We start from the raw sequence: 25,580 nt of genomic DNA, 5'->3' as shown, positions 1-25,580 counted from the left end.
TTAAGGAACCTCCATACTTTCTCCATAGTGGCTGTATCAATTTACATTCCCACCAACAATGCAGGAGGGTTCCCTTTTCTCCACACCCTCTCCAGCATTTGTTGTTTGTAGATTTTCTGATGATGCCCATTTTAACTGGTGTGAGGTGATACCTCATTGTAGTTTTGATTTGCATTTCTCTAATAATTAGTGACGTTGAGCAGCTTTTCATGTGCTTCTTGGGCATCTGTATGTCTTCTTTGGAGAAATGTCTATTAGGTCTTCTGCCCATTTTTGGATTGGGTTCTTTGTTTTTTTAATATTGAGCTACATGAGCTGTTTATATATTTTGGAGATTAATCCTTTGTCCGTTGATTCATTTGCAAATCTTTTCTCTCATTCTGAGGGTTGTCTTTTGGTCTTGTTTATGGCTTCCTTTGTTGTGGAAAAACTTTTAAGTTTCGTTAGGTCCCATTTGTTTATTTTTGTTTTTATTTCCATTACTCAAGGAGGTGGATCCAAAAAGATCTTGCTGTGATTTATGTCAAAGAGTGTTCTTTCTATGTTTTCCTCTAAGAGTTTTATACTGTCTGGTCTTACATTTAGGTCTCTAATCCATTTTGAGTTATTTTTGTGTATGGTGTTAGGGAGTGTTCTAATTTCATTCTTTTACATGTAGCTGTCCAGTTTTCCCAGCACCACTTATTGAAGAGACTGTCTATTCTCTATTGTATATTCTTGCCTCCTTTGTCATAGATTAGTTGGCCATAGGTGCATGGGTTTATCTCTGGGCTTTCTATCCTGTTCCATTGATCTGTATTTCTGTTTTTGTGCCAGTACCATATTGTCTTGATTACTGTAGCTTTATAGTATAGTCTGAAGTCAGGGAGTCTGATTCCTCCAGCTCCATTTTTATCCCTCAAGACTGCTTTGGCTATTCAGGGTCTTTTGGGTCTCCATACAAATTTTAAGATTTTTTGCCCTAGTTCTATAAAAAATGCCATTGCTAATTTGATAGGGATTGCATTGAATCTGTAGATTGCTTTGGGTAGTATAGTCATTTTCACAATGTTGATTCTTCCAACCCAAGAACATGGTATATCTCTCCGTCTGTTTGTATCATCTTTAATTTCTTTCATCAGTGTCTTATAGTTTTCTGCATACAGGTCTTTTGTCTCCCTAGGTAGGCTTATTCCTAGGTATTTTATTCTTTTTGTTGCAGTGGTAAATGGGAGTGTTTCCTTAATATCTCTTTCAGATTTTTCATCATTAGTGTATAGGAATGCAAGAGATTTCTGTGCATTAATTGTGTAACCTGCAACTTTACCAAATTCATTGATTAGCTCTAGTAGTTTTCTGGTGGCATCTTTAGGATTCTCTATGTATAATATCATGTCATCTGCAAACAGTGACAGTTTTACTTCTTCTTTTCCAATTTGGATTCCTTTTATTTCTTTTTCTTCTCTGATTGCCGTGGCTAGGACTTCCAAAACTATGTTGAATAATAGTGGTGAGAGTGGATATCATTGTCTTGTTCCTGATCTTAGAGGAAATGCTTTCAGTTTTTCACCATTGAGAATGATGTTTGCTGTGGGTTTGTCGTATATGGCCTTTATTATGTTGAGGTAGGTTCCCTCTATGCCCACTTTCTGAAGAGTTTTTATCATAAAAGGGTGTTGAATTTTGTCAGAAGCTTTTTCTGCATCTATTGTGATGATCATATAGTTTTTATTCTTCAATTTGTTAATATGGTGTATCACATTGATTGATTTGCATATATTGAAGAATCCTTGCATCCCTGGGATAAATCCCACTTGATCATGGTGTATGATCCTTTTAATGTGTTGTTGGATTCTGTTTGCTAGTATTTTGTTGAGGATTTTTGCATCTATATTCATCTGTGATAATTGGTCTGTAATTTTCTTTTTTTGTAATATCTTTGTCTGGTTTTGGTATCAAGGTGATGGTGGCCTCATAGAATGAGTTTGGAAGTGTTCCTTCCTCTGCAATTTTTTGGAAGAGTTTGAGAAGGAGGGACGTTAGCTCTTCTCTAAATGTTTGATAGAATTCACCTGTGAAGCCATCTGGTCCTGGACTTTTGTTTGTTGGAAGATTTTTAATCACAGTTTCAATTTCATTACTTGTGGTTGGTGTGTTCATATTTTCTCTTTCTTCCTGGTTCAGTCTTGGAAGGTTATACCTTTCTAAGAATTTGTCCATTTCTTCCAGGTTGTCCATTTTATGTCATAGAGTTGCTTGTATTAGTCTCTTAGGATGCTTTGTATTTCTGCAGTTTCTGTTGTAACGTCTCCTTTTTCATTTCTAATTTTATTGATTTGAGTCCTCTCCCTCTTTTTCTTGATGAGTCTGGCTGATGGTTTATCAATTTTGTTTATCTTCTCAAAGAACCAGCTTTTAGTTTTATTGATCTTTGCTATTGTTTTCTTTGTTTCTATTTCATTTATTTCTGTTCTGATCTTTATGATTTCTTTCCTTCTGGTAAGTTTGGGTTTTGTTTGTTCTTCTTTCTCTAGTTCCTTTAGGTGTAAGGTTGGGTTGTTTATTTGAGATTTTTCTTGTTTCTTGAGGTAGGCTTGGATAGCTTTAAACTTTCCCCTTAGAACTGCTTTTGCTGCATCCCATAGGTTTTGGATCGTCGTGTTTTCATTGTCATTTGTCTCTAGGTATTTTCTGATTTCCTCTTTGATTTCTTCAGTGATGTCTTGGTTATTTAGTAACGTATTGTTTAGCCTCCATGTGTTTGTGATTTTTATGTTTTTTTCCCTGTAATTGTTTTCTAATCTCATAGCGTTGTGGTCGGAGAAGATGCTTGATATGATTTCAATTTTCTTAAATTTACTGAGCCTTGATTTGTGACCCAAGATGCGATCTATCCTGGAGAATGTTCCATGCGCACTTGAGAAGAAAATTTAATCTGCTGTTTTTGGATGGAATATCCTATAAATATTAATTAAATCTATCTGGTCTATTGTATCATTTAAAGCTTGTGTTTCCTTATCAATTTCCTGTTTGGATGATCTGTCCATTGATGTAAGTGGGGTGTTATTGTTGTGTTACACTATTATTGTGTTACTGTCAATTTCCTCTTTTATAGCTGTTAGCAGTTGCCTTATGTATTGAGGTGCTCCTATGTTGGGTGCATATATATTTATAATTATATCTTCTTCTTGGATTGATCCCTTGATCATTATGTAGTGTCCTTCCTTATCTCTTGTAACATTCTTTATTTTAAAATCTATTTTATCTGATACGAGTATTGCTACTCCAGCTTTCTTTTGATTTCCATTTGCATGGACTATCTTTCTCCATCCCCTCACTTTCAGTGTGTATGTGTCCCTAGGTCTGAAGTGGGTCTCTTGTAGACAGCATATATATGGGTCTTGTTTTTGTATCCATTCAGCAAGCCTGTGTCTTTTGGTTGGAGCATTTATTCCATCACATTTAAGGTAATTATTGATATGTATGTTCCTATGACCATTTTCTTAATTGTTTTGGGTTTTTTTTTTTTTTTTTTTGCCGTTCGCGGCCCTCTCCCGTTGCGGAGCACAGGCTCCAGATGCGCAGGCTCAGCGGCCATGGCTCACGGGCCCAGCCGCTCCGCAGCATACGGGATCTTCCCGCACCAGGGCACGAACCTGTGTCCCCTGCATCGGCAGGCGGACTCTCAACCACTGCGCCACCAGGGAAGCCCTTGGGTTTGTTTTTGTAGGTCCTTTTCTTCTCTTGTGTTTCCCACTTAGAGAAGTTCCTTTAGCATTTGTTGTAGAGCTGGTTTGGTGGTGCTGAATTCTCTTAGCTTTTGCTTGTCTGTAAAGCTTTTGATTTCTCCATCGAATCTGAATGAGATTCTTGCCTGGTAGAGTAATCTTGGTTGTAGGTTCTTCCCTTTCATCACTTTAAGTATATCATGCCACTCCCTTCTGGCTTGTAGAGTTTCTGCTGAGAAATCAGCTGTTAACCTTACGGGAGTTCCCTTGTATGTTATTTGTCGTTTTTCCCTTGCTGCTTTCAATAATTTTTCTTTGTCTTTAATTTTTGCCAGTTTGATTACTATGTGTCTCAGCATGTTTCTCCTTGGGTTTATCCTCTCTGGGACTCTCTGTGCTTCCTGGACTTGGGTGGCTATTTCCTTTCCCTTGTTAGGGAAGTTTTCGACTATAATCTCTTCAAGTATTTTCTCGGGTCCTTCCTCTCTCTCTTCTCCTTCTGGGACCCCTATAATGCGAATGTTGTTGCGTTTAATGTTGTCCCAGAGGTCTCTTAGGCTGTCTTCAGTTCTTTTCATTCTTTTCTCTTTATTCCGTTCCACAGCAGTGAATTCCACCATTCTGTCTTCCAGGTCACTTATCCGTTCTTCTGCCTCAGTTATTCTGCTCTTGATTCCTTCTAGTGTAGTTTTCATTTCAGTTACTGTATTGTTCATCTCTGTTTGTTGTTTAATTCTTCTAGGTCTTTGTTAAACATTTCTTGCATCTTCTCGATCTTTGCCTCCATTCTTTTTCCGAGGTCCTGGATCATCTTCACTATCGTTATTCTGAATTCTGTTTCTGGAAGCTTGCCTATCTCCACCTCATTTAGTTGTTTTTCTGGGGTTTCATCTTGTTCCTTCATCTGGTACATAGCCCTCTGCCTTTTCATCTTGTCTGTCTTTCTGTGAATGTGGCTTTTGTTCCACAGGCTGCAGGATGGTAGTTCTTCTTGCTTGTGCTGTCTGCCCTCTAATGCATCTATTCCTGATAAGAGCCCCCAGGAGGCTCTAGAATGTCCTGTCGCTATCCCTCCTCCTGGCCCCACTTTTCATGTCAGCTTGGTTTTTAGTTCAGCCATTCTTTCTTGAGATCCCTTTCAAAAGAGAACTCTTCACACTCCCTGTCACCTTTCGCCAGTTGTGGGCAGTGATTTGACTGTGGATCCAAGCCCCTTTGATTGGATTCCTCCAAAGAAAGTTCAGCACTGGGGATAAGCACCTTTAACTGGAAATATTGGTTTATCTGCTGCTAGTGTTGGAGGGTCTCCTGCAGAGGCAGCAGGGGGCTGTGGCTCACCGCGGGGACAAGGACACTGGCGGCAGAAGTTCTGGGAAGTGATCCTTGGCGTGAGCCCTCCCAGAGTCCGCCGTTAGCCCCACCAAAGAGCAGGTAGTCCTCGAGTAATGTTTTGAAAATCTAAATTGTATCATATTCTTGCCTGCTTAAAATATTTGAGTGGCTTTTCATTGTGCTTGGAGGAAATCTGAACTCCTTGTTAGAAGAGGCCCTCCAGCTCTTACTCCTCAATATTCAAACAACGTGCCAGGTCAGACTTCTTGATGTTCTAAACATCCGAAATTATCCTCTTGGCACCCCTGTACTTTTCATCCCCTCTTCCTGGCATGCTTTGCCCCCCGCATCTTCACCTAGTTGGCTCCCTCTTGTCATTCAGCCACCCACTCTGTCTCATTCGTATGTTTCACTGTTTTTCCAACTCATCACTCTCTGAAATGATCTTATATTTGTTTACTGTTTATTGTCTGATCCCACCCACCCCCACATACACTAGAGAACAAAGACCTCATTTGCCTTGTTTACCCTGTATCCTTCCTTGGCGCCTAACAGATAGTAGATGCTCAATGTTTATTGCTTAGCGAACCTCACCTGGGACCCCTGCCCACTCCAAACTCTTCATTCTCTCCTCTGCTCTCCACCTGCCTTTCCGGTCCGTCTGCCTGCTCCCCCTGATCTCTTCCCTGTGCAGAATGCTTTAAGCCAAGTCTCTGCTTACACCCCTGCCACTCCAGACTCTCACGCCTCATCCCCTGCGTTATTACTACCATTAGCCTGACACACTCGCCTCCCGGAAGGAAACCTGCTGTTCTGACCAGCATCTGCAGTGACTGCCCTCCTGCTTGTCTGTCCCTGACAGCCCTTCATTCCGAGGTCAGAAGACAGTGAGCGAGCCCTCCTCCTAGTGTCTCCCAGTGGCAGGGAAAGACGGTGCACACTGGCTTCAAACCGGGCCATGTCAGGCAGGGTGTGCAAATCCTGGGCCCCAGTGAGCCCCAGCTTCATCCTGAGGATATGATGGGTGTGGGTCAGATTTATCAAGTGAATATTCACTAGCAGTGTAAGTGACTTTTACACTGAAGACTTTGGGTCATTATGAATTATTTCTCATATTCCTGATTGATTCATTCTTTCAGTGACTTTTTTTTTTTTTTTTGCGGTACGCGGGCCTCTCACCGCTGCGGCCCCTCCCGCCGCGGAGCACAGGCCCCGGACGCGCAGGCTCAGCGGCCACGGCTCACGGGCCCAGCCGCTCCGCGGCATGTGGGATCTTCCTGGACCGGGGCTCGAACCCGTGTCCCCTGCATTGGCAGCTGGATTCTTAATCACTGCGCCACCAGGGAAGCCCAATACCTTTTTGTTATTGAAACTTCCTATCATGGATTTTGGGTATCTCTCAATTTATTTAGATCGTTAATGTCTTTCAATGAACTTGTATCATTTTCTGCATACAGATAATGCCCATCTTCTGTTTTACCTATTCCTACGTACTTTACTGCTTTTCTGTTACGGTAAATGGTATTTTTTAAGACTGCATTTTGAATTGCTTTTTGCTGGTATATAGAAACACAATTGATTTTAAATATTGATTTTAGCTTATTAACCACCTTAATAAGCTCCCTTTTATGTATACTAATTTTTCTATAGACTCTTGGAATTTTCTACAAAGACAGTCATGTCATCTGCAGATGATGGCAGTGTGCTTTTTCCTTTCCAATGCTGTGCCTTTAATTCTCTCTGCTTGTGCTGGCTGGGACCTTTAGTACAATGTTGAACACAAACAGTAATATCTGGCTTCTTTCTTTTGTTCCTGCTTTTAAAGGAAACACTTCCAGCGTTTTCCCAGTAAGAATGGTGTTTGCCGTAGTTTTTTTTTTTTTATTATGAAATTTTATCAAGTTAAGGAAGCCCCCTTGTATTCCTAGTTTGCTAAGAGTTCTGTCACATGTGGTTGTTGAATTAAATGCTTTTCAAAGCCAATTTTTATTGTGAAATATAACACAAAGATAAATGCAATGAGAACATAAAGTATATTGAACAGTTATAAAAGGAATACTTAGAGAGGGAATACTCATGTAACCACCATCTAGGCCAACTAGAAGAGTCTTGCCAGTATTCAAAAAGGACCTCTGTGATCTTACTCCAACATATACCATTCCCTCCTCACGGTAGATCAGTAGTATTTTGACTTTTATGGCAATCACTTCCTTGATTTTCTTAATAATTTCCCTGTATGTATCTACATGCCTTAACAATATAGTTCCTTTTGTCTGCTTTTGAAGATACACATGTAATAATACTGCGTGTATTTGTTATACGTGTAGCAGTGAATTACGGCATCATAGATGGGCATCTTCCACTTTATTAGATAATGCTAAATGCTTTTCCACGGTGGTTGAACCACTTGTCCTCTCATTAGCTGTGTAGGAGAGTTTCTCTTGCTCCATGTTCTTGTCAACACAATATTTTCAGACTTTAGTTTAGGCTACTTTGGTGTATACAGCGATATTTCATTATGGTTTTAATTTACATCTGTCTAATTATTAATAAGGTTGAGCACCTTTTCGTATGTTCGTCGACCTTATGGATTTCCTCTTGTGGATTGCTAGTTCAACTCTTCAGTTCACATTTATAATTTTTATGGTTAGGAGTTTTTCTTACTCATTTGTAGGAGTTCTTTATACATCCTGGACGCATCCTTTGTCGGCGATAATGTTACAGATTCTTCCTTCTCTTCTGTGGTTTGTCTTTTGATGAACAGATGCTCTTGATTTCAATGCAGTCAAATGTATCCGTCTTTTCCTTTATGGTTAGTGTGTTTGTCTTAAGAACGATTTCCCTACCTTGAATTCATGAATAAATTCTTCTACATTATCTTTTTTTTTTTTTTTCGGCCATGCCACACATCTTGTGGGATCTTAGTTCCCCAACCAGGGATGGAACTGGGGCCCTTGGCAGTGAAAGCCTGGAATCCTAACCACTAGGTCACCAGGGAACTCCCCTACATTATCTTCTAAAACCCTTTTAATTTGCCTTTTACATTTAGTCTGTAGCATAGTAGGGAATGATTTCTGTATATGGCTTGAGATAGGGGTTCAGTTTTATCTTTTCATATGGATACCCAGTTGTCACAGCAACATTGAAATGTGTGTCCTTTCTCTGCTGCTCAAATGTGCAAATCTATCATAAATCGTGTCTACGTATGCGTGGATATCTTTCTGAGCTCTGTATTATGTTCTAGTGGTCAATTTATCTATCTATCTTGTGCCAGTACTACACTATCTTAACTATTGTGGCTTTGTAATTATGTCCTGGTATCTGGTAAGGCAAGTCTTGTTCGTTTCCAAGAGGCTATTTCTTGCCTTTTGCATTGCCATGTAAATTTTAGAATTGGTTTGTCAGTTTTATACACTCACAAAAAAAGCCTGTTGGGATTTTGATTGTCCTGAATCTATGAATCTCTTTAGGGAGAACTGACTTCTTCATGATATTGAGACTTCTAATCTATGGATGTGAAATATCTCTCCATTTATTTTAGATCTTCAGTGTCTCACAACAAATGATAATTTGCTGCCTATGGGTGTTACTCACGTTTCGTTACATTTATACCTTGATATTTGATATCTTTCATAGTATTGCAAGCGGTAAGTTTTACAATCATCCATCATCTGATTGTTGTTCATATAGAAATATACTAATTGATTTTATATTTTCTTAAGCAACCTTGTTAAACTCTTATTCTAATAATTTATTTGTAGATTCTTTTGAATTTCCTACATATGCAATCACGTTTTGACATTTTCTGTAAATGATAACTGCTTTATTTCTTTTTTAATCTAATGATTTTACCCTTTTTTCTTTCTTTCTTTCTTTTCTTACTCCTCTGTCTAGGATCCCTGTTACAAGACTAAATAGAATTGGTGGTACCAGGCATTCTTCTATCAGATTTACAAGTTCCCTTCTAGTTTTCTTCTTTTTTTTTTTTGACCACGCTGTGTGGCTTGCGGGATCTCAGTTCCCCAACCAGGGATTGAACCCTGGCTGCACGGCAGTGAAAGTCTGGAATCCTACCCACTAGGCCACCAGGGAACTCCCACAAGTTCCCTTCTAGCTTTCTAAAAAAAATTTTTTTTTTTTTTTACCACAAATGGATGTTGACTTCATCACATGCTTTTTCCGTATTTATTGAGATGACTGTGTGATTTATTCCTTTAATCTACTAAAGTGATGAATAAAATGAATGTATTTTCTAATATTAAGCTAGCCTTAAATTCCTGACATAAATTCAAGCTACTCTTGGTGTATTATCTTTTTTTGCATTTTGCTAGGTTCAGTTTGCTCGTTTTAATTGAAGATTTTTGTATCTCTGTTAATAAGTGAGATTGGCCTGCAATTTTCCTTTCTCGTATTACCCTTTTCTGGTTTAGCTATCAAAGTAATTCTGGCCCCATAGAATGAGTTATGGACTGTCCTTTCTTTTCCCAATTTCTGGAAAACTTTGTCTAAGGTTAAAATTATCTGCACTTTGAAAGCTTGGTGCAGCTTGCCTGTAGGATGTAATTTTTAACTCTTTCTTTTCTTTTTACACCTCACGTCTCCTCCATTTGCAAATCCTGTTCACCTCAGCTTTAAATTAAATTCAGAATCCAACTTCTTCTCACCTCCACCGCTACCACCTTCACTTACGCCACCACAGTCTCTCACCTGGATCATGGGAGTAGCCTCGTAAATACACTCGTCTCTACCCATGCAGCGTCACAATATCTTAAACATATGGGTCAGATCCTGTTACTCCTCTGCTCAAATCCTCCACTGGTGTCCATCTCACCCAGAGTACGAGCCAAAGTCCTTACCATGACCCACAAGGCCTGATATGACCTGGCCACCCGGCTCTCTCTCCCACCTCAGCCACTACTTCTCTCCCTTCTCACTCTGATACCGACTAGGGTATCAGATCAATAGAAGTTGACTAGAGGCCAGACAAGAAATCCAGGCAAGACTTTGCTGGGGCTCCTGCAGCCACAGGAGGTAGCGAGAACAAACAGCAGTTTCCCTTGATTGCTTGATCCCCGAAGGGGGCGGTGAGCTGGTTTCTTATACAAGGTGATGGTAGGGGTGTGTCCCAGGGGGTCAGGCCGGAGTGGTGGCTTAGGTGTTTTGCTTACCCCTTGGGTGGTGTTTTGTGCAGGGGGCGGGGGCATGCACAGTACCCTGTTTTTGCTCCTGGCTCCGCAGAAGTGAAGTGGCAGTTGAGTTTTTTGGTCTTTTTGTATCTTTTTGTTCATAATTTGTCCCAACTGTGCTTGCACATGGTTATTTTTAGTCCCTCATAGTTTCTTTATATCTTGTAGCTCCAGGAGCTGTTTGTCCAGTTGCAAGCATTGCAGCACTGCAGCAAAGGGTCCCAGGTCCCAGCCTGTTTCAACTCTGCTCCAGCCACACAGGCCCCCTTGCTGTTCCTCATGTTCAGCGATATGTTCTCATCTCAGAGACTTGGCACTTGTAGTTTGCTCTGCCTGGGACACTGTCCCCACAGAAATCCATATGACTTGCTCCTTTCTCTTTCTTTAAAGTCTCTGCTCCATTGTCACCTTATCAGAGAGGCCTTTCCTTATGACCGTATACAAAAGAGCAAATGTCTCTTGCATTCCCCATCCCCCTTCCTTGTTTTTTTGCTTCGTAATTTGCTCCTGACCACTTACGTGTGGACCTATGTATTTACTGCCTGAGTCTCACCACAAGAATGTAAACACCAAGAGGGCAGCTATGTTTTCTATATCCCTAGTAGTTAGAGCAAAAGCCTGACAATAAGAGGTGCTAAATATATTCTTCTGAATCACTGATGAATATTTTATCATGTGTCTGACTCCTTAGACATCAGACAGCTTCTCTAGCTTTATTTCAGTGCATCTTGTTTTCTACCCTTAGCATTAAAAACACAGCAACTGACACATGGCCTTGTAAATAACTGTCACTTAGTAATAAATGAATGAATAAATGTTACATCCTAATCTTTGCTTAAGTTTAATTAGCTCCCATCCTCCCTTGGAGATCTTTACTTTTCTTCCCACTTTCCCCTTTTTCCTTATTTCTGTTCTTCTCTTTCTCATATCTACCCCTCCTCCTCTTCTCTCTCTGCCCTTTCTAATCTCACTTCTTTAGTCCATCACCCCTCCTTTCTTTCTCCAAGTTCTCCTTTTCTCCTTATCAATTGTCCCCTCATTTTCTTCTCTTATTCCTCTCTCTCTCACGGGACCATAAAACATCAGAATCAGAGCTGGCCTTAATCTCTTACTTTGCAGATACTGAAGAGGAGCTACCACAAGATGGCACAATTCGCTTTAAGGTCATAGCTAGTGTAAAGCTGAATGAATCAGGACTAGATCTCAGACTATCTCTTTCTCCCTCCTCTCTTCTCTCTTTCATTTCTGCTTTTTCTTCTCTTTCTTAGCACAGTGTTGGAGTCAGACAAACTTGCATTTGGATCTCAGTCCCATCACTTATACTGCTGACTTTCAACAAATTATTTAACTTCTGTGATCCTCAGTGTCCTCACAGGTTAACTGAGATATTAATGTGCACCTCAAAGGGTTGTAAAGGTTAAATAAAAAGTTGAACAACAACATACACAGACCAAAAAAAACCCCCACAGCTAACATCATACTTAATAGTGAGAAACTCGAAGCTTTCTAAGGTCAGGTACAAGGCAAGGATATCCCCTCTCAGCATTCCTTTTCAACACTGTACTGGAAATCCTTGCTAAAGCAATAAAGCAAGAAAAAGAAAGAAAAGGTATACAGGTTGGGAAGGAAGACATAAAACTGACTTTGTTCGCAGATGACATAATCATTTACGTAGAAAGTCTGAAAGAATGAACAACAACAAAAATCTCCTGGAACTAATAAGCAATTATAGCAAGGTTGCAGGATACAAAGGTTAATACACAAAAGTCAACTGCTTTCCTATATGCCAACAATGAACAAGTGGAATTCGAAATTAAAAGCACAATGTCATTTAGTAACCAAAAAATGTGAAATACTTAAGTATAAATCTAACAAAGCATGTAAAAGATCTATGAGGAAAACTACAAAACTCTGATGAAAGAAATCGAAGAAGAACTAATTAAATGAAGAAATAATCCAAGTACATGGATAGGAAGACTCAATATTGTCAAAATATCAGTTCTTCCCAACTTGACCTATAGATTCAATACAATCACAACCACAATTTCAGCAAGTTATTTTATAGATATCAAAAACCATTCTAAAATTTATATGGAGAGGCAAAAGACCCAGAATAATCAATACAATATTGAAGGAGACGAACAAAGATGGAGGACTGACACTATCTGTTTAGCTGTATTATTATTTATTTTTTTTTTGGCAGTACGCGGGCCTCTCACTATTGTGGCCTCTCCCGTTGCAGAGCACAGGCTCTGGACGCGCAGGCTCAGCGGCCATGGCTCACAGGCCCAGCTGCTCCACGGCATGTGGGATCTTCCCGGACTGGGGCACGAACCCGTGTCCTCTGCATTGGCAGGCAGACTCTCAACCAATGCGCCACCAGGGAAGCCCCGACTGACACTATCTGATTTCAAGACTGACTATAAAGCTATAGTCATCAAGATGGTGTGGTATTGATGAAAAAATAGACAAACAGATAAATGGAACAGAATAGAGAGCTCAGAAATAGACTCCCATATAGCCAACTATTTTTTTTTTTTTTTTTTTTTTTTGCGGTAAGCGGGCCTCTCACTGTTGTGACCTCTCCCGTTGCGGAGCACAGGCTCCGGACGCGTAGGCTCAATGGCCATGGTTCACGGGCCCAGCCGCTCCGCGGCATGTGGGATCCTCCCGGACCGGGGCACGAACCCGTGTCCCCTGCATCGGCAGGCGGACTCTCAACCACTGCACCCCCAGGGAAGCCCCTAGCCAACTAATCTTTGACACAGGAGCAAAGGCAATACAACGGAACAAAGATAGTCTCTTCAACAAATGGTGCTGGACATCCACTTGCAAAAAAAAAAAAAAAAAAAGAATCTAGACACAGACTTTACACCCTTCACAAAAATTCACTCAAATGGATCACAGACCTACGTGTAAAATGCAAAACCATTAAACTCCTAGAAGATAACATAGGAGGAAACCTAGATAACCTCGAGTATGGTGATGCCTTTTTAGATATGCCACCAAAGACATTATACATGAAAGAAATAATTGATAAGGTAGACAATTAAAATGTAAAGCTTCCTCGCTGAGGTAGACAATATCAAGAGAATTATAAGACAAGCCACAGACTGGAAGAAAATATTTGCAAAAGACACATCTGATAAAGGATTGTTATCCAAAATATATGAAAAACGATTAAAACTCAACAAATAAGAAAACAACCCAATTAACAAATGAACCAAAGACCTTAACAGACACTTCACCAAAGAAGATATACAGATGGCAAGCTCCACATCAGATGTCATCAGGGAAATGCAAAATAAAACGATAGTGAGATACCACTAGACACCTATTAGGATGGCCCAAATCTGGAACACTGGCAACACCGAATGTTGGTGAGGATGTGGAACAACAGGAATTCTCACTAATTGCTGGTGGGAATGCAAATTGGTACAGCCCAGTTGGAAGATAGCTTAGCAGTTTCTTACAAAACTAAACATATTTTTACCATATGATCCAGGAATGGGGCTCCTTGGTATTTACCTGAGGGAGTAGAAAATTTATGTCCATACAAAAAACCTGAACATGGATGTTTATAGCAGCTTTATTCATAATTGCCCAAACTTGGAAGAACCCAAAATGTCCTTTAGTAGGTGAATTTATAAACAACCTGTGGTACATCCAGATGATGGAATGCTATTCCGCACTAAAAAGAAATTAGTTATCAAGCCACAAAAAGACATGAAGGAAACTTAAAGTGAAAGAAACCAATCTGAGAAGGCTACATACTGTATGATTCCTACTCTATGACATTCTGGAAAAGACAATGTTATGGAGATGACAAAAATATCAGTAGTTGCCAGGGGTAGGAGGCGGGGAGAGATAAGTAGGCAGAGCACAGAAAAATTTTACAGCAAGGAAAATACTCTGTATATTATAATTATGGATATATGTCATTATACAGTTTTCCAAACCCACTGAATGTATACCACCAAGAGTGAACCCTTAGGTAAACTATGGACTTTGGGTGATTACGATATGTCAATACAGGTTTATCCTAGGTAAAAAATGTACCATTCTGCTGTCTGATGTTGATAATGGAGTTATCTATGCATGTGTGGGAGCAGGGGGTATATGGGAAATCTCTGTACCTTCCTCTCAGTTTTACTATAAAACTAAAACTGCTCTAAAAATATAAAGTCTTTAAGGGACTTTCCTGGCAGTCCAGTGGTTAAGACTCTGTGCTTGCACTGCAGGGGGCAGGGTTCTGTCCCTCGCTGGCAAACTAATACCTTGCATGTCACAAGGCCAAATAATAATAATAATAAAAGTCATTAAAACGTTGAACAAATAAAGGCCTGGCACATAATAGAATATATATTGCCTCTTTTCTCGTTCTTTCCTTATATTTTTCTTTTTCCTTCCCTCTTTAAATGGATAAGGTTGGACTCATTAATTCTTTGGTTCCTTCAAACTTTGGATGCTTTATTATGCCTTTGATTCCTTCTCCTCACTTTCATGTATCAGCTCTTTCATTTATTTCTTCTTCTTCTTTCTCCTCCTCTGCCTCTTCTTCCTCATTTTATTCTTCTCCTTCTCTTTGTCCTTTCCCTGTTTCTGTTTCTCATTTTGTATCATGAACCAAGCCATGTGGACCATAAACATTGAGCTTAAAGTCCCCTCAGCTCCAGCAGTCTACCAGTTCTATGATTTTTTTTTTTCAGTTATCTTCTTTTTCCCTTTATCTTTCCAGTACTTATAAATTACTTAACTTCCCTGGGCCTCAGTTTTTCCATTTGGAAGATGGAAACAATAATGGATTGTTATAAGCATCAAATGAATGAAGTAAAGCTGTTAGCTCAGTGCCTCACACAAAGGCTCCAAGACACTGTTAACTTTGCTCTCGTTTTACTTTCTGCGAGCCCGGGATGAAATAAAAAACACTATAGAAATGTTAGTTTATTTTTCTTTTCCCCTAAAGTATCACAGTGAATTGGAAAGTTGGCTCCAGGTTTGAAAAGACATGGGTTCCAGGGAAAACTATGAATTCTTATGAGCCTCAATTTTCTGATCTATAAAATGAGAATAACAATATATGCCTTCCCTCCACCTAGTGTTTTTTTCCTTCCCGGGAATTAAAAAAGTCAATGTGTAGGAAAGCATCACCCTATAAGTACATGTGGTAATCATGACAGATGGTGTTCTGGAGCCACAGCGGGGATGCTGTAAAGTTACGAGGATTCAGCGGGATACATTTTTAATTTTAAAAGATGCCTGACCTACAGTAAGCATTCGATACATGCTATAGCTATTACTATTTCCTTTACCGTGTCCACTCTTTTCTCTAGATCCTCCAAAAAAATGAGTGGTTGCGCTACCCAGGTGATCTCTGCTGCTCAACTTCTATTATTGATTGTCCCCGTCCTCTCACCTCCTCATCCCACCAGGCTTTTTTCCTCCTCCCCCTCTCTTACGATCACAGCTTTCATCTCGCCTCAGGCACCCCGTGCAGCCAGATGCCCAGATCTCAAGCAGCTTAGAACTGCCGGGACCGGCCTGAGACCCGGAGTTCCCTTCGCTTTTAGCGTCTAGCACTCTTCCAACAATAAAGTTTTATTGAAAAAAGCCGAAGAAAAGACGCCCGTCCTTCTTTCTGCAACAGCCAATCAGAGGGCAGAACGCCTGCTTCGCTCACGGGAGCTTCAGCAGTCAGAGGAAAGGGCGGGGCATGTCGCGCCCGAAGCCCGCCCCGTAAGAGCGGAAGTACGGCCGGAAGCCAGCCATAGAGTTTAGGGGCCAGAGCGGCCCTGCAGGGAGTTGGCAGGAAAGGCTGGGAACAGCTGCCGGAGGTGACGGAGCGGTGGCCCCGCCCGGTACGCTGGAAGACGAAGCTTCCAGGTAGCTGTCCGCAGGGTCTGACCCAGAGTACGACGGGGCAGCCGGCGGGAGACCACGGTCCCTGGGCGGCTTCTTTAAGGGAGGGGGCGGAGCCACGTGGAAGGATCCCGAGGGTGAGGTCACGTGCTTCGGGGCACATGCGGGGCATAGTGGCGATTTGAGGGAGCGTCGTCGTTGGGGTGGACACTGTGTGACATCCCACCCCCCACTAAGACCTGTGCCTTGGGGTTCAGTGGGGTGCACTGGTGGGACTTGGGGGGAGGCCCAGGGATGGGGGAGGTGGGCGTGGCAACCCTGTGTCAGCCAGGCTGCCATCGAAGTGGCCGAATTTAGGATTCCTAGATCCAAGGGTTAGACTGCTCCATCTCTGATTCCTCGTTGCAAAAGTGGCTCAGTGCCTCTGCAATAGAGGTCCTAGGCCTTGTGCTTTCCATCCTCCCCAGTTCAGGAACCTCCAGCTTCACATCCTCTTTCCTTGCAGCTCCAGACTTCCTGAGCCCAGGTACCCCCAGCTCAGTGCAGCCATGAGTGCCGAGGTGAAGGTGACAGGGCAGAACCAGGAGCAATTTCTGCTCCTGGCCAAGTCGGCCAAGGGGGCAGCGCTGGCCACTCTCATCCACCAGGTGCTGGAGGCCCCTGGTGTCTACGTGTTTGGGGAACTGCTGGATATGCCTAATGTTAGAGAGGTGGGTTCTTGGCCTGGATAGCACCCAGGGAGGCTTGGGGCTAAAGTTTGAATTTGAGAACGGGTGGGCAGGGCTCATTCTGCAACCCCATAACCATTCAGTTGAACAAGAATATGGTGATTATTAACTGGCAGCTTGCAGAAGTAAGTAGGCAAGTAAACCTCTTAATTCCCCTTTGGAGATGTATGATCTGTGAAACCCAGTATTTTTGATTTTTAAGCAAAAGAGCCTGTGATTCAGAATAGGAGACCTGATTCTAGCCTGTCTCCATCAGTGTCGTAGCTCTTAATAATCATATTGCCTTGATCAGGTCACTTTTATTTTAGGGCCTAAATTGTCTTTTAAAAATGGACCTGAGGGGGAAAAAAAAAAAAAAAAAAGGACCTGAGGGCTTCCCTGGTGGCGCAGTGGTTGAGAGTCTGCCTGCCGATGCAGGGGACATGGGTTCGTGCCCCGGTCCGGGAAGATCCCACATGCTGCGGAGCGGCTGGGCCCGTGAGCCATGGCCGCTGAGCCTGCGCGTCCGGAGCCTGTGCTCCGCAACGGGAGAGGCCACGACAGTGAGAGGCCCGTGTACCTCAAAAAAAAAAAAAAGGACCTGATACTGCCCCTCACTATTGTAGAAATCAGATGAGATTATGGGAAAGTATAAAGTCTGGTACAAGTGGAAGGAATGAATGAATGTGAAATTGGCATGACCTGTTCTCTCCCGTTTGCACCATATGCTAATTCACTTAAGTTTGATAAGGTAGAAGTTAGCTTTTTCCCAAAGACACATGGCAAGATGCTAGGAACACAGCAGAGAGAACTGTTCACACGGAAGTAGCAGAGTTAAGAGTTTAAAGCCCAGAGTGAGTAGGTTGCCAAGATGGGTAACGCCAGCCGAAGCCCTGAGATGTTATGACAGTGGTAGGTGGACAGGTATGAGTTAGGTTTTTGAGTGCCAGTGATTGAGTCAATGAATTTAGCCTTATGGAATCCTTTTGGTCCAAAGAAAACTGGCTGCCTTCCTTCCCTGCTCTCCTCTGCGGTGGAATTAAAGAGAATCAGGGTGAAGGAAAAGAAGTGTGTTTTGGGTGCCTGTTCAGCACTCTGCTAGTCATCTGGGAATACCAGAAAAGCACAAGATACAGTGCTCCCCTTGTGAAACTTACGTTCCAGTTGCAGAGAGAAGATGAATGGATATCCACGTGTAAATCATTTATTTAGCAAGTATCAGCAGAGCCAACTTACGTGCACAGCTCTGCTAGACCTAAGTGGGATACCAGAGACCACATCTGTAATCTTGTTGAAAAGAAAGATATTCTTAGGTAACAACCTTAGGTGGGCTTCGATTGACTAAGTGGGTGATCAGTGGTAGGAGAGGAGGTCTGGGTGGACTGGCTTGGGTGATGAAAGCTCCCGGGTGAGGCCGGTCTGAAGCAGAGGCCACAAATCCCAGTGCCTGCTCAGTTCGTGCAGCCGTGAAGGGAGTGAGGCTGAGGCAGAAGTCTGTGGTGAATTGGAGGGTACAGCAGACCCCCTAAAGGTATTCAAATTCAGAAATGCTAAATATACTCTAAGGACCAGACAACACAGTTTGCAGTGTTTGGGGGGTGTGCGTGGTGTGTGTGTGTTAGATACTAAACACTGAAAGTTTTCAACTCTGAATTTAGGGTAGGAATTGGAGGCAGATGGAGCAAGAGGACATTGCGGATTGGGGGATAGTGTAAACAAAGGCCTGGAGGCGGAAGTGAGGCCTTCCTGTGGGGAGAGTGGTCAGAGAGGCAGAGAGCTCCTTTCGGTGAGCTGGGAAGCTAATGTTGGAGGGGAAGGCTGGGGCCAGAAAGTGGAGCTCAAGCTGGGTAATGCTGGGAAGGTGGAGAGAGAGGCCCTTCCTGTCACTTCTTCTCTCCCATCATGTTCTCACAGCTGGCTGAGAGTGACTTTGCTTCCACGTTCCGGCTGCTCACGGTGTTTGCTTATGGGACGTATGCTGACTACTTAGGTAACAGGAGGGGCTGGAGACTGGAGGTGGGAGAAGGGCAGTTTACTGAGGGACTTAGAAGAAATTCCTGGGATACCCGACTTAGATCCCTTAAGTACACAGGGTCAGGGTCAAGACCTGAATTGGCATGGAAAACTCAAAAAAAAAAAAGGCACGGGAAGGAACCTAGGGCTTTCCACAAATGTGAAATCAGGATTTCTTTGTCTTTTTTTTCCTAGCTGAAGCCCGGAATCTTCCCCCACTCACAGAGGCTCAGAAGAATAAGCTTCGACACCTGTCAGTCGTCACCCTGGCTGCCAAAGTCAAGGTGAGTGACAGTCCCCCCAGTCCTGAGGCACAGAGAGCCCTTCTGTATCTCCCTTCTCGAGGGTCCATCTGAAGGGAATGGCACTTGGACAGCCTTTGACCACCGTGTTGCTTCTTCCTGCCTCGCCCCGTGCCCCTCCAGGGTCTGTGTCTGAACTCTGTTACCTGCGGCCTTTGGGGCTGAATATTATTCTCCTAGTTTTCTATTTTGTTTTTCTTTTTCAACCAACTTAAGTTCTAATTAAAACACCTTTTATGTTTGGGGTCAGAATAGCAACTAGGATACTGCTCACTGTCGTTCAGCGGCCCCCTCTTCCCCCCGCCGTAAAGTCCTCTGCAGACAGCCGCGGCATCCAGGGCTGGAACGAAGCCCTCTCTTCTGGGGAGGTGCCAGCTTCTGTTTGCTAAAATAAGAAACACAGAACCCAGGGTATTCCCTGGCGGTCCACTGGTTAGGACTCGGCGCTTTCACTGCGGTGGCCCGGGTTCAACAATCCCCGATCGGGGAACTAAGATCCCGCAAGCTGCGCAGCGCGACCAAAAAAAACAAAAGAAAGAAAGAAATCCATAAGCTAGAAGTGTCTTTGTATATCCAGTTGGGTTCTGTTTTTGTTAACTCTCCGCCTCCGCCCACCTGCGTCTCCCAGTTGTTACTGACTCTCGGCGTGCTCACGGTTTTACTTAAACCGGGCTGTCTACTGCAAGATGCCTCTTTGGAGGTAGACGGAGTATAAATGGTAAACAGAGTAGCTCCAGACCTCTCCCACACCACATCCTCCCATTATGTCAAGCTCATCTTGACCAGGTCCGTGTTGTGTCCTGAGCTGGGCCAGAGGATGGACCTCTGGGCAGATGTCACCCTGGGGTGGGGGAGGGAAGGGAGTAGGGGAGCATATGTCTTTTATGTAAGATTGTTCTTCTCACGTTGTTATTTCTCAGGTGGGAGTACTTTTATTTATTTTACCTTAGAACCAGCCTCTTAGAGGAAACGATTTAGGAGTAGGCGTGGGGGGTGGGCGGGGGGGAAGGAGGGAAGAAGGACCTTGGAAGCCCCCCTCTGCTGCGGAACCTCACAGCCGCAGCCCGCCCTCGGGCCCCAGTGCATCCCATACGCAGAGCTGCTGGAGGCCCTGGCCCTGCGGAACGTGCGGCAGCTGGAAGACCTCGTCATCGAGGCCGTGTACGCCGACGTGCTGCGCGGCTCCCTGGACCAGCGCAACCAGCGGCTGGAGGTGGACTACAGCATCGGGCGGGACATCCAGCGCCAGGACCTCAGTGCCATCGCCCGAACCCTGCAGGAGTGGTGAGACCTGTGTCCTGGCGCCGTCCCTTCTCTGCTCGCCCCAAGAAAGGGAGGGATGCTTTGGAGGGGGGCGAGTTGGGCCGGGAGGCAGAGGTGGAACCCAAGAGGATGAAGGGGAGTGAGCTCGTTCCTGCAGAGGCCTCTGAGGGAGAAAAAGAGTGGAGGAGGGCCTGGGGGGCAGGAGGCAGGAGGCGCGTCCTCGATGCCGTAACCGGGGGTGGGGGGGTGGGGGGGGGGTGGTGGTACTCTTGAGCGCACCCGCTGCGGTGTGGATCACGTGTCTCCGGCTGCATGCAGCCCCCTGGTCAGTGAGCAGCCCTGTCCACAGGCCGCGGGCCTCTCCCGCTTCTGTTTTCTGTGTTCTTGTCTGACTTGAGCTCGTTAAGACACCTCCTCTTTTTCCTCTTTGCCTCCCCCACCCTGTTTTGCTTTTAGTTCCTACTCGCATCTCGCACATCACTCCGGGCACTTCTCTCTCCTCCCGTATCTTACCTGAGTGTCCTGCTGGCTCCTGGGAATATTGTCGCAGGTGGCTCCCAGGTGCCCTGGCAAGGCTTCTGACTCAGACAGGGGTCTGGATGGCCGGACTTGGGGGTGTCTGCGAGTCTCTCTTTCGTGAGCCTGGTCACAGCCCTCCTCTGCTGACCCTCGTTCCCGCAGGTGTGTGGGCTGCGAGGTGGTGCTGTCAGGCATCGAGGAGCAGGTGAGCCGCGCCAACCAGCACAAGGAGCAGCAGCTGGGCCTGAAGCAGCACATTGAGAGCGAGGTGAGCAGGCGGGCGTCCCGGGCAGTGACGGCCGCAGGCAGACCACGTGGGCAGGGGCTGGCAGGTTCTGGAACCTTCCTGGTTCTCCCCACTCCTTTCATCCTGGTAGGTTGCCAACCTGAAAAAAACCATTAAAGTCACAACAGCTGCCGCCGCCGCAGCCACATCTCAGGACCCCGAGCAGCACCTGACGGAGCTGCGGGAACCGGCTCCAGGCGGCAGCCAGCGCCAGCCTAGCAAGAAAGCCTCGAAGGGCAAGGGGTGAGCCGCTGCGGCGGAGCTGCCACGTCCGGGGGCCCTGCTGCTGCTTCCTCGTCCCTCCAGTCACCTGCGTGGGGGTCGGGAACGGGAGCGGGGGAGCTTGCAGCGCGGAGGGGGTTCCCTGCAGCCTCTCTCTCTCTCTTCCCCTTGCCAGGCTCCGAGGGAGCGCCAAGATTTGGTCCAAGTCGAACTGAAGGGACTGTCGTTTCTTCCGGGATGTGGGGTCCTAGCTGCCTGCCTGCCCCTTAGGAGTCCTCAGAGAGCCTTCCTGTGCCCCTGGCCAGCTGATAACCTAGTTCATGACCCGTCACCTCCCTTCTTCTCTCCCACACCCCCAGGCATAGACCGCACCGTCTCTGGGGGGAGGCAAGTACAAGTCGTGTTTTTGTTGGTACTTTTTGTTTCACGTAACTTTCTTGTGTGTCCCATTGTCCCCTCTTCCTGCCACGCTCCCTCCCCTATTTCTTTAGGAGTCAGCGTCTGTCCCTGTTTATTATACGTCACTGAGTGGGTGGGGCTGCCGTGTCTCCAGCATAACCCACACGTGATCCCTTCCCCTTCCTCCGCCCCAGCCCTGCATGCCCAGCCTCCTGCCCAGCCGCCTGTTTGGGCAGCATCTGAAGAGCCATAGGGCTCCCACCTTTATTCCCACCCTGAGAGTTCTGGGAGCCCTTCTAGGAGTCACTGGACACTCATCCTAGAATCCTGTCACTGCAGTTGTTTCCTGTCCTCTCCTCCCCTTGCGTCCTGGGAGCGCTGCTGCTTCGATGACCCCAGAGCCTCAGGGCAGCTGTTTCTTGAGCTGTTGTGAGATGGTCCTTTCTTGGCCCTGGCTGTCTTAGAAAGCCTGATGGCAATCCTGGAAGGATTTACACTTCCTTCTGTGAGTTTTGTGTGGAAGGGCAGGGGATATAGATTGTATAAAAAGAGTATATATACGTATATCTATATATAACATGACACAGAAATAAATCTATGAGAAGTCTATCTACAAACACGCCCTGAACTGGGTGTCTTCTGTCTTTGGTGTTCGTGGATGGGAAGAAGGCTCATTCCCAGTCCACTCTGAAGCAAAGTGCCGGAAAGACAAAAGAACCAGGTACCGGAGACCTAGATCGTGGGCCGTTTGACTCCGGCCAGATTGGCTCCGCATCTCGGCGTTCTTTAAGAAGCAGAGGGTGCTCCCCAAGCGCCAGCGTGTGGTAGGCTCTGGAGGTCCAAGGCGATGGGCACTGTCCCTGCTCTCAAGGAGCTTGAGTTCGGCCTGTTTCCTTCCACCTTATAGTATTGTAGGCGGAAGACTTGATAGTAAACTTCAGTTTTTGCATCAGTACCACACAGGACTCTCCCACCTCAGTAAGAAGCAGCAGTCGGGCTCCTGTCAGCGCACTGCTGCACACGCCCTAGAACTGGGAGGCTCTAGTGTAAGGGACAGCTGCCCCCACCCCCCCGCCCCCGCCCGTGCATGAGAGGCGATTGCCTCCTGAGGGTCCCAGTGTTGACCGAGTTGCCCTCCCGAGCTTGTGCTGTCCTCTAGGTGGAGATGTAGGACAGACTACTGTTTACTGGTCCTAAAGGTGTCAGTTGTAGAATTGGAAGTGGGGGTAGATCCCGAGTTTTCGGTTAAAAGCGGTCCGGGTGAGCCAGTTATCTTGTGGGACAGCGGAGACTTAATGGGACCAGTCCAGTGGGCCCTGTCTCGGGAATTGACGCTGTTGGCCTCTCGCTTTAGCTTTTGCCTAGGCTAGCCTGTTGAGCCTGTTGCATCTTGAGTCTAAGTCTCTGAAATAAACCCCTTCTTCCTCCCACACCGTCCGCTGTGCAGAAGTCACTAACGGCTGGTGCGTCGAGCCTGTGCCCCCTTTCCCTGCCCAGGCCCCATTTTGCTCTTGAACTTCAGTATCTCATTTGCCTGTAAGCTGCTTCCAGCCCTGACTCCACAACTGCCCTGATCTGTCTAGTGCCGGCCTTCCGTGGGTGTCTCTACAGTCTGGTGTGGGCTGGGCTGGGACTGCCTGGTCCTGCACCCAAAGAGGGAGGAGGCGCCGTTCACAGCCCCAGGGACATGAACATGCGATTTGTCTTTGATTTACAAAGACAGGGCTCTTGGCTCCCAAGGCTTGGAGATGGGGGAGTGGAGTATTTGGGGGCTGCTTTTGACCATGGAATTTGGTTCAGGATTTAGGGATTCCGTGCATAACCAAGCCTAGGGCACTTGTACATTCTCACATGCTGATCCCTACTGTACAGCAATCTCAGAAGAGCTCAGGGCTGCACCACTATGGTAGGGAGGAAGAAGAAGAGAACTTGGCTTCCTGTGAATTCAGAGTTAATGCACATGAAACAGGTGCCACTTAGAAGGTAAAGACAAAGTCTCCATAGCTAAAAAACATAACTGGACTGGGGCGCACCTTTATGCACAGGAAGAGCAAAGGCAATGTCCATTGTCAATGTTTCACGCGATCCTGTTAAAGAGGGGTTAGAAATTCTCTGCTTAGGTTCAACTTCCAACATGGGTGGAGAGAAGGGAGTTCAGCGGGGCAAGTCTAGGCAGTGTATGAGTTCTCTTGCTGTGTAACAAATTACCCTGAAACTTAGTGGCTTAAAACAACACACATTTATTATCTCAGTTTCTATGGTCCGGGAATCGGCACAGCTAAGTTGAGTTCTCTGCTGGGTTTTCAGGGTCCCCCCCGAGGCTACAGCACAGTGTTAGCGAGGGCGTCTCATCTCAGGGTTCCAGTAGGAAGGACTTACTTCCGGGCACACCCAGTGATTGTCAACAGGATACATCAGCTTTAGGTGGTCAGACTAAGGACTTCATTCCCTGGCTGACTGTATGTCAGAGGCAGCCCCGTTCATCAGAGCAAGAGCCAGAGAGAAGATATCAGCAAGGTGAAATCAGTCTTTTGTAACCTAATCACGGAAGAAACATCCCATCAATTTTACTAGTCACCAGGTTCAGCCTAGTGACTATCAGAAGGCAGGGATCATTGGAAGGCATGTCAGAAGTTTCCTACCTCAGGCAGTGTTGCTTTGGTCCACCGGCATCAGAATTATCAGGGGAGCTTTTGAAGATGCATATTCCTGGACCCCAGTTCCTACTGAATTAGAATCTCTGGGATTGGACTGGAAATGGGACTTCACTACCCTCATTGACTCAGCTCTGAGCTGTGATGTCCCATTTATATAAGCAGACTTGCCCAGATTAGTGCCACCTTAGATCAGCTGAAAAGGCTTCTTCTGCAGGGCCTTGGAGGATGGGTGAAGAGGCCCTGGGTCACCATCTGGAAGAGAATGATGAGCAAAGGTGAAACTTTGAGCACAGGGCGCGAGAGAGGACTTGTCCTGTCTCTGAGGTTCTTAAGTATATTGTTATATAATTAAAAGAAGTGTGATAAGTACTAAGAAGTATAGGGTGACATGAAAGCGCTTACCAGGGGATCTACTTGCCTGGGGTCAGGGAAGCCTCCTCCCAGGATGTGACCTTTAAATTGAAATTAGAAACCCAAGTAGCAGTTAACCTGATAAAGGGGAGGGAGCATGAGCAATGTGAGTGGGAAGAAAAGTGGGATGAAGGCCTAGGAGCAGAAAGGTTTCATCCTGTGGACTACTGCAGCGCCCCTAATATGAAATGTGTAATGTGGGGCATGCGTGGGGAATCCAGTCCTATACTTTTACGTATCGTTCATCTGTCCAATCAATTGGTAAATATATCTTGACTGAAAAATCTGAAATAATACAAACCATAATGCATATATTATACTTCTGGGCATTGGGATTTTGGGTGATTTTTGTCTTTTTGCCTGTCTCTATTTTCCAATATTTCTATGATAATTTCTAATAATAAATAATATTATTTATTACTAATAAATAATATTTATTAAGTGCTTACTGTGATCAAGCACTGTTCTGAGTGCTTAAGGTATATAAACTCACTTAATACACACAACAACATTCTGAGATTAATATCACCAATATCCCCTTCTAAAGATGACAGAAGTGGTACAGAGAGGTTATGTAACCTGCCTAGGGTCACACAGATCGTAAGTGGAGTAGGCACACACCACCCTGTCTCTCTCACGCTACTGGACAGAATGCATGGAGCAGTTATCCGAGATCTATGGTAAATAGTAAACAAAGTAGGGAATTCCCTGGCAGTC

General features: G+C 44.9%; 1 protein-coding gene across 5 annotated transcripts; it reads left to right on the top strand.

The window, feature by feature from the left end:
- Positions 1-15,975: 15,975 nt before the first annotated feature.
- On the top strand, positions 15,976-22,413 carry COPS7A (COP9 signalosome subunit 7A). 5 transcript variants are annotated; one of them, XM_032645807.1, is made up of 8 exons: positions 15,976-16,108; positions 16,590-16,794; positions 18,706-18,781; positions 19,000-19,088; positions 20,164-20,390; positions 21,051-21,156; positions 21,266-21,417; positions 21,572-22,412. In XM_032645807.1, the coding sequence occupies exons 2-8, from the start codon at positions 16,633-16,635 to the stop codon at positions 21,609-21,611; spliced, it is 852 nt and encodes a 283-aa protein (XP_032501698.1). In that variant the 5' UTR covers positions 15,976-16,108; positions 16,590-16,632; the 3' UTR covers positions 21,612-22,412. The 5 variants fall into 5 exon arrangements, with proteins under 5 accessions (XP_032501698.1, XP_032501701.1, XP_032501700.1 ...); XM_032645810.1 differs by having other exon boundaries at positions 15,977-16,108; positions 20,188-20,390; positions 21,572-22,413; XM_032645809.1 differs by having other exon boundaries at positions 16,073-16,221; positions 20,188-20,390; positions 21,572-22,413.
- Positions 22,414-25,580: the final 3,167 nt, after the last annotated feature.

The sequence above is a fragment of the Phocoena sinus genome, chromosome 10 (assembly GCF_008692025.1).
Source record: "Phocoena sinus isolate mPhoSin1 chromosome 10, mPhoSin1.pri, whole genome shotgun sequence".
NCBI lineage: Eukaryota > Metazoa > Chordata > Mammalia > Artiodactyla > Phocoenidae > Phocoena > Phocoena sinus.
The sequence above is the reverse complement of the archived record's forward strand: the minus strand, read 5'-3'. Positions and strand labels throughout refer to the sequence as shown.

What these genes read in the sequence shown, in the direction of transcription:
- COPS7A (XM_032645807.1), top strand. Translation starts at nt 16,633, where the DNA reads ATGAGTGCCGAGGTGAAGGTGACAGGGCAGAACCAGGAGCAATTTCTG. An exon ending in ATATGCCTAATGTTAGAGAG is followed by an intron (nt 16,795 to 18,705) that starts GTGGGTTCTTGG and finishes ATGTTCTCACAG; the next exon opens with CTGGCTGAGAGTGACTTTGC. An exon ending in GCCCGAACCCTGCAGGAGTG is followed by an intron (nt 20,391 to 21,050) that starts GTGAGACCTGTG and finishes TCGTTCCCGCAG; the next exon opens with GTGTGTGGGCTGCGAGGTGG.